This window comes from Vanessa cardui, chromosome 10 (genome assembly GCF_905220365.1).
Source record: "Vanessa cardui chromosome 10, ilVanCard2.1, whole genome shotgun sequence".
NCBI lineage: Eukaryota > Metazoa > Arthropoda > Insecta > Lepidoptera > Nymphalidae > Vanessa > Vanessa cardui.
Window position 1 is genome coordinate 1,122,778 of NC_061132.1, and position 14,130 is coordinate 1,136,907.

General features: G+C 32.8%; 4 protein-coding genes across 5 annotated transcripts in view; 2 read left to right on the forward strand and 2 right to left on the reverse strand.

Annotated features, from left to right (window-relative positions):
- Positions 1-1,053: 1,053 nt before the first annotated feature.
- On the reverse strand, positions 1,054-2,010 carry LOC124533161 (peptidyl-tRNA hydrolase 2, mitochondrial-like). Of its 2 annotated transcripts, XM_047108329.1 has the most exons (3): positions 1,928-2,010; positions 1,687-1,772; positions 1,054-1,437 (listed from the first exon to the last, which is right to left on the reverse strand). In XM_047108329.1, exons 2-3 carry the CDS (start codon positions 1,717-1,719, stop codon positions 1,072-1,074), a joined length of 399 nt encoding a protein of 132 aa, XP_046964285.1. In that variant the 5' UTR covers positions 1,720-1,772; positions 1,928-2,010; the 3' UTR covers positions 1,054-1,071. The 2 variants fall into 2 exon arrangements, with proteins under 2 accessions (XP_046964285.1, XP_046964283.1); XM_047108327.1 differs by having other exon boundaries at positions 1,687-1,986.
- Positions 2,011-2,259: 249 nt separating this feature from the next.
- LOC124533045 (coiled-coil domain-containing protein 42 homolog) lies at positions 2,260-5,050 on the forward strand. Its single transcript, XM_047108215.1, has 6 exons — positions 2,260-2,529; positions 2,725-2,926; positions 3,494-3,667; positions 3,923-4,001; positions 4,215-4,354; positions 4,736-5,050. The coding sequence occupies exons 1-6, from the start codon at positions 2,420-2,422 to the stop codon at positions 5,048-5,050; spliced, it is 1,020 nt and encodes a 339-aa protein (XP_046964171.1). The 5' UTR covers positions 2,260-2,419.
- A 1,618-nt stretch (positions 5,051-6,668) lies between these two features.
- Positions 6,669-10,708, forward strand: LOC124532959 (putative odorant receptor 85e). Its single transcript, XM_047108097.1, has 8 exons — positions 6,669-7,209; positions 7,500-7,625; positions 7,853-8,070; positions 8,299-8,332; positions 8,953-9,131; positions 9,362-9,451; positions 9,568-9,723; positions 10,639-10,708. The coding sequence occupies exons 1-8, from the start codon at positions 6,708-6,710 to the stop codon at positions 10,693-10,695; spliced, it is 1,362 nt and encodes a 453-aa protein (XP_046964053.1). The 5' UTR covers positions 6,669-6,707; the 3' UTR covers positions 10,696-10,708.
- Positions 10,709-10,780: 72 nt separating this feature from the next.
- LOC124532771 (serine/threonine-protein phosphatase alpha-2 isoform) overlaps positions 10,781-14,130 on the reverse strand; it is a 41,728-nt gene continuing 38,378 nt past the window's right edge. The window contains exons 7-8 of the mRNA XM_047107837.1: positions 13,140-13,278; positions 10,781-12,068 (exon numbers count right to left, since the gene is read on the reverse strand). Coding sequence (XP_046963793.1) covers positions 12,065-12,068; positions 13,140-13,278 — 143 coding nt within the window. The 3' untranslated portion in view covers positions 10,781-12,064. The remainder of the gene's footprint in view (positions 12,069-13,139; positions 13,279-14,130) is intronic.

The window sequence follows — 14,130 nt, forward strand, 5'->3', positions numbered from 1 at the left end:
CTTGTTAGTATCAATCTAATCATGCCAATGAATTTTTAAATAAGCTCCGTTACATTAATTGATCTGATATTTTCTTATTTTTTCCACTGGCAACAAAATTTTAATAATTTGTCGATGTTAATTAAATAAAAGCTTGGTTTAGTCTGTTAAATAATTTAACTTTTAAATTTAATGTTCAATAAATGAAAAAATTGTGCCTTCATACTTTATAAAAAGTAATAAGCTATTTATTGAATAAAAATATAATGTAGAAGTTAAGTTATAATAAGTATACAATTTTCGTTTCCTTAATCATTTTTGTATTACAATTTTAATTGTTAACTTTCGAATTTAAGAGAATACATTTTTATTATAGTATTGAGTTTTTATTTACATTTCATATGTTCCTTGATTTGTTGTCTGTGTTTATTATATTTCTTTATCATATATATTGTACTACAATTTAATTGACATTATATATGATGTACTTGCAATTATCACAATCCTTTTTTTTTAATGTTTATTTCTGTATTGAAATTTACATAGTTCTAACACTAGTTTTTGCAATAATTGTTGTCATAAATACAACAAAAAAAAAGAGAATATATTTCAAAGATTACAAAAGCACCCTTATTCATAGTTTCTTTTTAAATTTTGAAGTGTTGGTTGTAGATAAGTATCTTCAGTCATGTGTTTAATTTGAGTTTATAATACACTCATTGGGGAAGCATTATTTGGTAGTCCATGATGTTGGATGGAATTCTATCACAAATTTTGTATGATTGAATAAGCTCGCAACTCTTTTCAAGTATTACGCAACGCAATTTTTGTTTCGCAAAACAATAATGCATAAATAAGGGGAGGAAGGGTGGGCGGTGGTCAAAAATCTACAAAAATTGCATTACAAAATATTTGAACGCTTCCTTTAGAGAAGGGAAAAAATAAACAAGTGGGATATTTACAGGATGATTTACTTGTTTACTTTATTTAACATTTTTATGCACTTCAAGACCTGGCTGCAAGTTTATATGATTTTGGAACAGCAACTTTGTGTAATAAATAATTAAACTGTACTATTATTAAGCTCTATATTTACAACAATTTTAAGTGTCCAGTAACTTTATCAATAACATCCTTTGGTGCAGGACCCACACCGAGCACAGTGATGGAGTTAGGTGCAATTTGAGTTCTGCCGGCATCTCGTATTAATGACGTGACTAGGCCCATCTTCTTTGCATTATCAGCTATTTGCTTAATTTCATCTACTGAATCCGTTTTAAGTGCAATTTTTGCTTGGCCAGTCAATTTCCATAGTTTTAAACCGTCCGGATCCTTTTTTAATGCTTTTTCGTAGGCTCCGACAGCTGCATGACCACACTGCGCGGCTATTTTCCCTTTGCCCATGCTTAAATCTGTTCTTACAACTAACACTAGTTTGTATTCAGAGTTTGATGCAAACTGAAAAAATTTAAATATAATTCACATGGTAATTAATTCATTGAAATTTATAGAAGTTTTTGCAATTTAGTATACCATGTTACTTAATATTACTTTTATGTAACATGTAATATAATGTAAAAAAACTCAATGATTAAAAGTTGATTGAGTGTGTTTTTAAGTTATCGAATACAAAAGATATTTATAGATATTGTAGATTGTATATATTAAAAAAAAAACTGTTTACAACGTAAATTAAAATATAATTACCTTTGTTATAGCTTTGCTTGTGTCAGAAAACATACCAAGGTATTTCTTTAAAGCAAATAGCGATAAACCGATGCATATACCGCAACCTAGACCGGTTAGAAAAGTGACATTAAACTCCATTTTTCTTTGAGACGAAATGTTTGTTAATGTTATGACTGCGAAGTTTGAAAATACACTGGCTTTTTAAAAAGCTTTGTGAGTCAAATATCAATCAAAATAATCTTATAACCTCAAAATATACCTATGGTCAACCGCTCAAGCGACTTTGACACTTCGCTGGAGCTGACTGGACTGCTGATGTAATAAAGTTTGACATACACGACGTTATAAAATTAATAAATTTAACTTGCTATCAAGTATCAAAGCAAATTCTCAAAAAACATAAATCCCACAAATTTTCCTTTACTTAAAACGTTTATATTGGCGTTATTAGTTATTAAAAAATATGGTTTCACTTTTATGTTACTTACGGATTCTAAATTAATGTTAAAATAATCGTTGCTTTGCTTCGAATCTCAATTATAAGACATCCTGTAGGAAGTAATGCTCTTTAATAATCAATTAGTTACTAGAAACTTAAAAAAATACAAGCTTATTATATTTGGGGAAATAACAGGTATACTGCTTAACAACGGTGGTAGCAACGGTTGTTATCGGTCCAGTATTTAATAATATCTTTGAATATAAGTTTTTGTTTATTTATTTATTGATAACGACAATTTTAGAATTTACAATGAAGAAATCTTTAAAGGATTTAGCTCCTATAGTAATTCCACATGGCCCACCTGTGGAGTCGACGGCAGAATATTACAAATCTTTGATGGAAACATCTCGAATGGTGAAGTAAGAATGTTTCGGCTCATGAAAGTATTTATTTTCTACGGGTATTGTAATGATGTATCAATTAGCGTTATATATTATACCCTTCTTAATTCAATAAGCATTAGTGATATTCTCTGTTGAGCTTATTTTCATAATTTATTGATGACAAAATACAGTAGATAAAATTTCATTTTTTGAGTGTGATATTTCCATTAGAAAATATCCAAAATGGGACGTAGCTCGACCCACTCCACAAGTATTGATGGAACAAGCTCGGAGGGACCTTATGGAGGCAGACGAAAAGCTCGCGCTTAAACGAAATGAGGAAGAAGCTAACAGAGTCACGATGGATGCCAAATGGCAAGACCTTCGCGAGAAAGAGATGCTTTTGAAGGATTCTTTTATCAGCTTCAACAAGGTTTCTTTTATAACTCAATACAAAATTTAAAATAAAAAAAAAATCAAAATAAACTTTATTCAAGTGGGCTTTTACAAGCACTTTTGAATCGTCATTTAACAATTAAGTGAAGCTACCACCGGTTCGGAAAGTAGATTCTACCGAGAAGAACCGGCAAGAAACTGTAGTGGTTACTCTTTTTCAACATTTAAAAAATACAAAGTCATGTTATTAAATACAATTATTTAAATTAATATATTCTGCCTGGAAGTCAACAGGTATTAATTCCACGGCTTTTTATCATGTACAAAATCTTGTATCGAATAATACGCCTTTTTTACCAAAGTATTTTTTATAAACGATTTGAATTTACGAGACACTGCGGAATTTTAGTATAGAAACGGATACCTTGCCCCAAGAAAAATTATTGATTTTGCGGAGTCGGAAACTTGGCGTTATAAGTTTATCCTTACTTCTAGTGCATATACAATGATTATCACTGTCTTCTTTCTAATTCTTGTTTCGAAGATGTAATTATTTTTAATATATATATATACTTATTTATTTATATCGAAACGTTATGTACAGTTTATAAGAGAAAATCAAGAGAAACGCGATCGTGCTGAGCGTAAAATGGCAGCTGACAACGAAGTCCTAGAACGCAAGACCAGAGAGACTGAAGCGATGAGACAAAGGGTTGCGGAGATGGAAGAAGTGAAACAGCTCATGGAAAAACAAGTTCATGATTACACGATATACGAGGTACTGATGCAGTCTATTATGCGCGTAGGATATCGATTTTTATCGAAGTCGCAAAGTTTGGAAAGGCTGCAACATACCAAAAGTGAATTGATCAATTATTCTGTTACCGACTTGTTGCAATAATTTATTACACATTCTTACAGATTCTTTCGGCATGAACTTTCTTCTGACATAGGCTTCTATTAAATATTGACAATGAGATTAGGACAGAGAATTTTATGTTTTTCAGTAATTGATATATCTAATATTTTTTAGGACTACTTGATGTCGGTTGTGCACAATTACCCCGAATTTAAGCAACCTTTGGATGTTCTCAACCGATATGAAGCTTTAGGTAATAATAGAAACTATATCAGCACACTAAAACCTTCACAAGTTATTTTTTTATTTACCAAGTTAACAATTTATTTTAGTATTTAAAAACTAAAAAAATAAACAGTTATCTTAGTCTGAAATATGTACTAGGGACTTTATTTATTTTTTGTTTAGCATTAACTAAATTTTATTTAACATTTGAAAAAAGAATTACCATTAATATATCCTCCAGCCGCAGCGAAGAGCACGCTCGCTGAACGTCAAGAACGTGATCTAGAAATGCTGGAAACAGCTCGTCAAGAAATCGCAGCGCTCACTGAAGAGAAGAAGCTTTTCATAATGGGCCTGAACAACACTCTCGCCGATCTCAGGGTGATCAATTAATCAAATATTCAATTACATTGTATATTGACGAGAACGACATGTTCACTTATTCCAATTATTTAATACACGATAAATACCATGTTTTTGTATTTTCTTTTGTTGGAGCTCGATATTTCGACATTATTTACAATGTCTTGCCTTTTTTTAAACGCATTACGCGCTTCCCCCACGAGATGGAAGTGGGGGTGTATGTGGGAATCCTCGATGGCCTGGACGCCAAGTACACCGGAATAACCACTAAAAAGACAGCGGTACCCTCTCCGTCTTTTCGGTGGGCGCTACGGGATAGATCGCTTTCGCATGCTATCGTCTCGAATGCCCAACTACCTGATTGTAGCAGTGGGCAATAAATGAATGGGTTATTTTCAGTGGCGCTACGACAACGTACGTAACCGCGTGATAAAGTGGGAATTGGCTCTCAATCGTCTGAAAGAAACTGCCGCTAATAAGCAAGTTGAGCTCTGCCACGTCCGATCCGCGATATGGAGCCTCTACGTTAAGATTTGCAAACAGAAGGGGTTGGCGGTGGACGTGAAGAGCGACGACTTTGAGCAGCAACTGGTGGTCATCATGAGAGCGTTGCTGGAGTTGAAGCTTATTTACAGGCTCGCTCTGCGACGCTCCAAGGAGAAGTTAGTGATATGTGTAATTATGGTCTTTGACAAAGTTCTCGGTGTCTCCTAGCTCAACGCTAATGCTCCGTCCTTATAGGTCGTAGTGTGTAATTATGTCCATTTACTGGAAACTTAAATTGCAAAATTTATATTAGGATTTTTACGAATCTTTGATTATTTTGAGGATCTGGTATAATATTTATGTTTTTAATATACACGACAAAATTATGAAACAATAAAATATCTTTTGCAGATATGCTGAATCCACTGAGGCATCAGAAAAATAACAGAAAATGATTTTGAAACATTTGACACTTTTATTTTTCGCAGTTTTCTAATCTTTGAAATAAACTTTTGAAATTTATATTTAGATGTTTATTTATTATTGTATCTGTTATAATTTACAACACAAACAAAATATAAATAACAAACGTTTATAGAAAATTTTATAATAATCAAGTCGTGATGCACAAAAAATACACTGATATTAAAATATAAACTCCGTGGCAAAGTGCATACTTGCATGAGAAAGGCTGAATTTGTTCTCCCTCTCCCTTCTTCCACGGAATGTATTAAAAAGTTTCCTGTTACTTTAAAAACATAAATATTTTGACAGATGCGATATAATAAGGTACAGTTCGTATAATTTCCCAATGTTGGGCTAAGGCCTCTCCCTTTGAGGAGAAGGCCTCCTGGCCTTCTCTCTAAAAAATAAAAATACGCTCCTGCGTATTCCACACTGGTCCAACGCCGGTTGGTGGATTCACATGTTGCAGAATGTCGTTGAACAATGCAATTAATATTTTTCTTTTATTACCTTAATAATACATTATTCCTTTTACTTTCGTAATATTTAATTCTAATTTAACTATCATCGTGTTCCTTATATGTATATCTGTGAATGCTCCTAAGAATGAAATAAAGGCATGGATATTGTAAACCTGTTGGATACAATGCTAGAAATAAATTGATACATTAGCCATAACTAGGATTACATATTGTTTTTGTTGATTTTGTCCAGTGGGAATTTTATAGGTTATTAGGTTTATTAAATATTCATAATTGAATGTAGAAGTACTGACGTTTAAATCCAATCGTTTAATATAAAATGTGTCATTAGCGACCGGCGATTAACAAAAGTTTAACTTTGTGTAATTAGGTCCTATTTAGCAAAGTTTCGGTCGAGAAAGAGTTAATATTACATTGTTTAAAGCGCTATACACACGACGTAAGTTTTTTATTTCGTCGAAACGATTTTTTTTTTCTGGATTTATGTAATAACGGTTGGGCATACATTTTAAGAAACGATTATGATCTAATTTCATCAAATTCTTCCACTGTGTGATGGATTGTGATAAAAATTAGTCCAAATATGCCCAATAGAGAGCCCAAACTCGTTCTAGAATATATACTTTACGTAGTTTAATATGTTTGAAAACGAAGAAGCTTAGATAACTCTGTAGGAAATAAGGTTTTGTATGAGTTCGGGTTATGATCTGTGCGTTGATCAGTTATCATCAGATGGTCCATTTCATCACCTTACTTTTGCTTAAAAACCTAAGATAAAAAAAATCCGATTCGACTCGCTTCTTTATAATAGTACCTAATTAAAATCGATAAACGATTGTGGTATTTAAGTTAAAATCCAAGAGCATAGTCTCATAAAATCCAGAACTTTACTGCAAATAACTCGAAAATCAGTTAACACTGTATTATATTTTTATACAATGAAGAAAATAATACTAAAATCTAAGGAGTCGGTTTCCATTAACTCTGAAAGAGTTCAAAATTACACGCATTTTTTGGAGATAACTCTGAAAACGGTCGGCTGCTGGGATTGGTTTGAAAAGCCACGTAAAGAATGCGAGATATTCGTCAATAATATATATTTGAGCATTGTTTTATTTGTACTTATCAATCTTTTACTGTCGTTACTCGTGAATTTGTATATTGAATGGATTGATATAATGTCGAGCTTAGACAAAATGGCGGACGGTTTACCGTTAATAGCATCTGTTCTCATCGTTTCGTATTTCGCGACAAACAAAGATGATTTGTACGATTTGGTTGGGTTTATGAACAATAATTTCAAATGGCGTTCAGCTCGAGGGTTAACGAATATGACAATGGAGAAAAGTTATAGGACGGCGAAAAATTTTGCCTTCTTTTATACAGCTTGCACTTTGTTCAGTGTTACCATGTATGTGTTCATGCCAGTTGTGCTTCATCGTAAGTAATAATACATATTTTCGTGTTTGAAAAAGTGATTATTTCAATTTTGTGCAACATCTTACTTTGGTATTATCAACATTAAGTTTATATCACATTATCAGTCACTAAAATAAAAATGTATCCTAACTATTTTATATTTAAAATAATAAAAAAAAACAAATCAAATGCAAATCAAATCAATTAGCCCTTAAGAATTATGGAGACACTTTCTCTTTTATTTATGAAGTATATGTATATGAGAGAATTGTCGTGGAATCTACTGCGTTATATTCATGTTTCTCTTTTAGTTTGGACAAATCAATCCTTACAACCTTGGATATATACAGAAGTCACTCGAACACCCTTAATCATTTTGATTTTCTTGCGCCAATGTCTGGCACAGGCTTTTGTGGCGCTTGCTTTGGGGCAACTCGGTGAGAGTTTGTTATATTTAAAGATTTGTGAGCATAGGTTATTACATATTGAACTATTACCATCATAGTCAATCAGACGAGTTAAACGTTGCCTGCTGTTTCTAAGTATTTTCTTGTTTACAATGAATCCTTTGTTACATTATTTTTATTGTTATTTTTACGATATTTGCCATATTTATGACATTTTAAATTGCTATTCATTTATAAAAGTTCATAAATGTTTGTAGGAGTTTTTTTCGCTTGCAACGCTATCTTGTTGTGTGGTCAGTTAGACTTATTATGCTGTTGTCTTCGTAATGTGCGGTACACTGCCATCCTCGAAGGAGGGGTCCACCACAGCGCGTTATTGAGACAATACAGCGCTATAGAAGATGACGAAAAACACAACTACTTGTACAACACGACCGAAATGGTCGATTCAAAATATCATTACGATAAGAAAGTGGTTCGTAAATTTATTTGATTAAATTTATATTACATATTAGATTGTCAAAAGGCATTGGAGCTTTAGACACTCTGTATTATAAAAACAAAAGTAACCCTTCCTTACACGCCGGATAAAATTCGTTGATTTATTTTACAATAAGTATGAAATGAATTTATACTTTTAACATTTAAATAAGCAAACCAAACCAAAGTAATTGTAATTCACTTTCTGGCATTCATTTTTCAGAGACCCAGCAACATTGGAATGAAAACAGTATTTGGTAAGCGTACGGTTAAGTATAGAAGTATAAAATAAATAAGTATTTAAAAAACGAAACGACCGTCTTGAATTCAGACAAAGATGGTTAAAAAATAAATAATTTTATTTTAGCACTCGTGCATTATAATAAAAATCTCGATTTAACATAAATCAAGAGATTATATATGAAAAACTGTAATTAAATTTAAGTATACAAAATAAATACTTAGGGAACTTGTAAGAATTAATTCTTGAGTAGTGCGTGAAGGTAGATCCCAACTTAATTGCCGCACGCCACGCGTTTGAGAACAGTCGGAGATAGTGTGCGAGCGAGACAAGGCATACTTTAATTTTAATTATCTGTCTCTCCACTGATTTGCGTCCGTGCCATTTTTCAAGCGTTTGCTTTTTTTATCTTGTTTTTTTCAAGTCATAAGCTATAATGCCAATAAAAATGTGGGTATGTAATATGTTTCTTAAATTTCTAACATTAAAACGTTTAGAATTTTTTATTTAATATATTATTAATTTTTACATTTAACGGTAATTTTGTTTTCGAATTTTGCCGTTGCTACATCTAAGTTGTGTCGTACTATACTTTGTTTTTTATGTTTGTCAAAACACTTATCGTATGGTATATAGATATATACAGTTCTGAATACGACGACGCAACTAACGATGCGCTCAGAGAGTGCGCGCGGATCTGTCAAGTGATCAACGAATACAAGGACCGATTCGAAAAGTTCGTGTCGCCGTTACTCGTGTTGCGGGTTGTACAGGTCACACTGTACTTGTGCACCTTACTGTATGCTGCTACTTTAGTAAGTTAAATTAATATTTTACGAACAAGAAAATATACCCACTTAAAACCTATTCCAATCGAAGTAGGAATAAAGGTAAACAAATCTTGGATTTTATGACTGTTATGCAGGGCTTAAAAAACCTGCTTACATATTGACCTCTATTATACATAGGATTAGAACGCTTTAAAATGCTTTTTGTTAGAATAGTATATATATTAATATGTACATACAAATAAGGTTTATTTCAGAAATTTGACATGATCACCGTTGAGTATTTGGGAGCGGTCGCTTTGGACATTTATATATATTGTTATTTCGGTAACCAAATCATTTTACAGGTATTCATATTTCGTAAATTATTCCTTTAAATACCACAAGCAATAGAAATTGTCATAATTTATATTATTTACTAAAAGTCTGATAGTTACGTTTGTTTCAAAAATTTCCCGCGCAGGCCGATCGTGTGACAACGGCTGCTTACCAGAGCGCGTGGCCGACCATGGGCGTGAAGCCCCGTCGCCTCTTACTCAACATATTGTTGTCGAACTTGAAGCCCGTGATTGTGCGAGCTGGTAGATTCTTACCTATGAACCTGCATACTTTCGTCGTGGTTTGTATTTTAAATTGTCTGGTTTATCGGTACCAACTCTGTTTACTCTGTTCCAATCGAATAAGAAATTTACAAATTCCATGCGATAATATCTCTGTTATAAACTACAACATGCCATATTCTTCACGAATACTGAGTTACTAATAGTATTTATGATCGCGTTTGTTCTATGTTATTCTAGTTTATTGGTATATTTTCGATTCACTTACGAAGGCAGATGTAATCAAATTTGTATTCCTTTTTTGTTGATTTTTTTCTTAAATAAGCAATTTCAATCATTTACTCGGGAGTAATACAGGCCGATAATATTTTATCGTGGAGGAGTACTTGGACAGGCTTACTTGCGTAAACATCTCAATACATATTTGAAAAAATTCCCAATCATCTGAGAAATCATATATAACATTTTATTCAAGTACGCCTTTGCAAAAACTTTTAAAACGTAATTTTACAGAACTGTATGAAACGTACACCTACTGCCAGTTCCACAAACCAGTTACTATTTATCGATATTTAAAATAGAGTATAATTAGTAGAGCATTTATTTACTCTATACCTTTTTAGGCTTAGGCTTTTTTAAATTATAGAACAATATAAATTTATTATTATTATAAATATAAGTTTCTACATCTGTATAAAACAATTTCATATTATCTGTAATGATTTTCTTAGGAGACGTAAATCATGTGATATAATCTGTCGATAATGATCACTTTGTATCATTTATTTTGAATGTTGTAATTTAGGGTTACGATTTGGATTTTCTTCTGAATTTTTTTTATCAAATATTCGACGTTTAAGTTAAATTTTCTAAACATATATTTTTTATATTAAAAATGGCGTAATGTAAAGTACATTACTATAAATTGTACATTTAGAACCAGGCCCAAGATTTATATATTTCTTTGTTTTCAGATAATAAAGACTTCATTCTCGTATTACACGCTACTAGTAAATGTTAACGAGAAGTAAGAATCAATCAATTATTAGAAACTTCTGTAATGTAAATAAAAGCAGATAAATTGTACTACATAAGGTAGAAAATAAAACTTCAAAATATTCAGAAAGTATTTTATTTACGAAATTAATATACAATTCTCTTGTTCATACATCAATAAATCATTGATTTAAGTCGGCCATCGGCCATGTACGGGGCTCAGTCTGATTCATAGCGAAAATAAATAGTGATTCAATGCATCGCTTCCCGCGCTCGACATTATTTTTTTAATATTATTATTTGGAATCGGACACGGACCAACTAATAATTCCACGACAAAAAAAGTTTTTATAAATACATAATAATTATTATAAAAAGACGCTCATACAATTCCAATTGCTTCATTTAATAAAACACGTTCAATACTTAAATTTTTTTATTTTCATTTCATTAAGGTCATTGCACTATACAAAAGTAAAATTACAGATTAAAAATTGGGAGTCAGTTAAAACGGTCCGTGTGGGAGCGGCCTTTAAAAAGCGCGGGAACGCAGACGAGTACGCGAAGCACACTACACATGATCTAGAAGCGTCCAACCACTAGGGGACGGTTGAAACGTCGAAAATTTAATCGTCTCGGAAGACCTAGGCTGTTCACAAATAATTACGCTTACTACTTAATTATAAACGTTTATCCGATATACTCAAAGTCATTAATTAATATCGCTGCGCGGTTTCAATGTAACAGTCCTCGCTCGCCGGCGGCGTGATCCGTTTCCTATTGGCAGTGAAACTTTCGCTAAATAATTCCTCGGGATGTTACATCGAAATCGCGTAACGCCTTACAAATATGGATATTGAGTACGACACAAGCGTAAGAGCAGACATACGAACGAACATACAATAATACATACTAGCATTCACACCTTACGCGCCTCCTACCTGGACTCCCCGGAGCCATTCGTTTGCACTTACAACGCTATGAGGAAGCTGTGGGCTTGGAAATTCAATTACTTAATTTTTTTTACTTAAAAAGTGAATGTTGCATACTTGTGACAGTTAGTGTTTTTTTTTTAATTCGTAACTCAAGGCGAAGATTTTGTTAGCCGATAAGCCCGTGTCTACACTGAACACAATTGTCCAGCAATTGTTAAATCGTATGAAATTAAACTATTCGACGTGAATTTTTGTTAACAAAAAAAAAAAAAAAAATTGAATATAAATAAATGAATTTGTTTGAAGGTGGAAGAATCGACAATACGAAGGCGATACATATAAAGGCGTAATCATAACGGGTTTCAGATATCTGAAAGGAATCGGCGATGATATTGAATTCATTAAAAGATTAATTAGCGTGGGAATCCATGCAAGTCGTCGACTCGATGCGATGGCGGCGGTCTGGGGTTTAACTGTGGGACGGACAGACACGTTAGAAATGATCCTCGTTATAAAAAAAACAAACGTTCGATTTTTAAATCCTCCCACAAAATACAATTCAATAACACTAAATAAATTTCATTCTACAATTTGAAATTTAAAAATCGAACGCAACTTTTTTTTCTATCTCTACAACAGAACGACACTACAACTTTAGACATTCTAACATAATAATTGCTAACATAAAAAAAATATTAATTTAAAAGTCACATCCACAAACTTGCTTGATAAAATGCAAAGATCGGTCAGCCAATAGACCTGAACTATGTCATGGAATAATGATACTTTTATGACAATTAAATCGATACGATATATTTATTAATATTAATTAATTTAAATATTTGTACTTTTAGTTTATGCAACAGAATTAAATATGAAGATTGCCGTTAATATAGATGTTTTTTTTAGTTCTCCTAGAATTATTCAACAATGAGTCTAAATGGGATCTCAGAAAACAGATACTAACACTTTGACAAAGCAAAACACAATGGCAGTTCAAATTATAGGTGGTTCACATTCTCGGGTGACCTTATTTAATTTTTGCGATAGTGTGTGATCATTATGCGATTTAGAAATATTTAATAATGTCTTGTGCTTTATTAGTTATTATTTTAGCACACCACACAATCTGTACCTTAGTTCGCTGGCTTCATATATCTCTGAATGAAAGAATAATATTTGTAATAATCAATTCCTCACCATGGTAGAAATTATTATAAATGTCATTTTAATTTCTATTCGCAAGTTCCTACACAAATAGCGGTCGATACCTTTCTAATACCTCTGTTACGTCATTATAGAATAATGTAAAGCCTCATAAAAAATTGATAATTATAAATACTAAATTAATTATTTATTCGATCAAACGCCGCGACAACGGAAATCTATAGTTCTATAGAATTTGATTACGTAGCAATCGTATCAGTGTAATTTCGTATTTGTGTGTGTGTGTGTGTGTGATTAGTTATTTAGTCGAGCCAAACGCCGCGACAACGGAAATCTATAGTGCGTGTGTGTGTGTGTGTGGGGGGGGGGGGCCTCACTTCTTCTTGTTCTTGGGCTGCGCGCGCGGCGGCGTGTTGGGGCGGCCCATGTTGAGGCCCGAGTACAGCTTGCGCTTGTCGGCCGGCTTCAGGATCTGGAACGAGCACATCAGCGTCTCGTCCACCGACATCAGCGCGCCTGCGACACGACACGACATACACATTATCGAACCGTTCCGTTCATTCATTACCAATCATTTCATTCTTGAAAAACAAAACTTATTATTAAGACTTACTATCTAAAATATACATATATGCAGTTATGAAAAAGTTGAGATTTTTTATATAGGGTTACTGGTAGCTCGACGTATTCCCGTTGGGAGGTGATCGGGGTGACTATTTGCAATAATTTTAACCCCCATATGCATAGTGCAAAAATTAACCATTTTTGAGTTGTCGCGTTTTTCAGGTTTAATATTATAATACGTCGAGCTACCAATAACATTGTATATTACATGCTTACTAGGTCGTCCATTTGATACTGATCATAAAAAGGGTACGACTGTTTCTGGGAGCGGCGGTCACGCGGGACCTGTCCTGAATTAAAACTAAACTCCCCATCAAAGGTCACGTCATTTGTGGTTACAGGGATAAACTAGTTTATACAGGATAACCCCAATTAAAAACACAGCCATTTCACATATGTCCCATCAGTGCTATTTCGTCGAGGAAAGCTCATTTACTTGCTTCTAAACTGTCAATAATAATATATATCACCAATAAAAACTTATAATCAATATACAAAGTGCTTCAAAAATAATCAATTAACAATTATTTTTATTTGTATCTCCAACAATGTCACGTGAACCTTTGGTATATTTTATCTTTAGTGTCTGCATTTTTCAGCTACAAATTGCTTGAAAACTAATCAATTAACTGTTTTCTATATTTTTTATCTCCAACAATGTCCTTTGGTATATTTTATCTTTAATATGTAAATTTTTATTTTGGTGTCTGCATTTTTCAGAATACGAAATATGAGCTATGAGCT

Coding starts and splice junctions, on each gene's coding strand:
- LOC124533161 (XM_047108327.1), bottom strand. CDS start 1,806: ATGGAGTTTAATGTCACTTTTCTAACCGGTCTAGGTTGCGGTATATGC. Junction 1,438..1,686: donor CAAGCAAAGCTATAACAAAG/GTAATTATATTT, acceptor AAATTTTTTCAG/TTTGCATCAAACTCTGAATA.
- LOC124533045 (XM_047108215.1), top strand. CDS start 2,420: ATGAAGAAATCTTTAAAGGATTTAGCTCCTATAGTAATTCCACATGGC. Junction 4,002..4,214: donor CAACCGATATGAAGCTTTAG/GTAATAATAGAA, acceptor TATATCCTCCAG/CCGCAGCGAAGAGCACGCTC. Junction 4,355..4,735: donor ACACTCTCGCCGATCTCAGG/GTGATCAATTAA, acceptor GGTTATTTTCAG/TGGCGCTACGACAACGTACG.
- LOC124532959 (XM_047108097.1), top strand. CDS start 6,708: ATGAAGAAAATAATACTAAAATCTAAGGAGTCGGTTTCCATTAACTCT. Junction 7,210..7,499: donor CATGCCAGTTGTGCTTCATC/GTAAGTAATAAT, acceptor TTTCTCTTTTAG/TTTGGACAAATCAATCCTTA. Junction 9,452..9,567: donor GTAACCAAATCATTTTACAG/GTATTCATATTT, acceptor TTTCCCGCGCAG/GCCGATCGTGTGACAACGGC.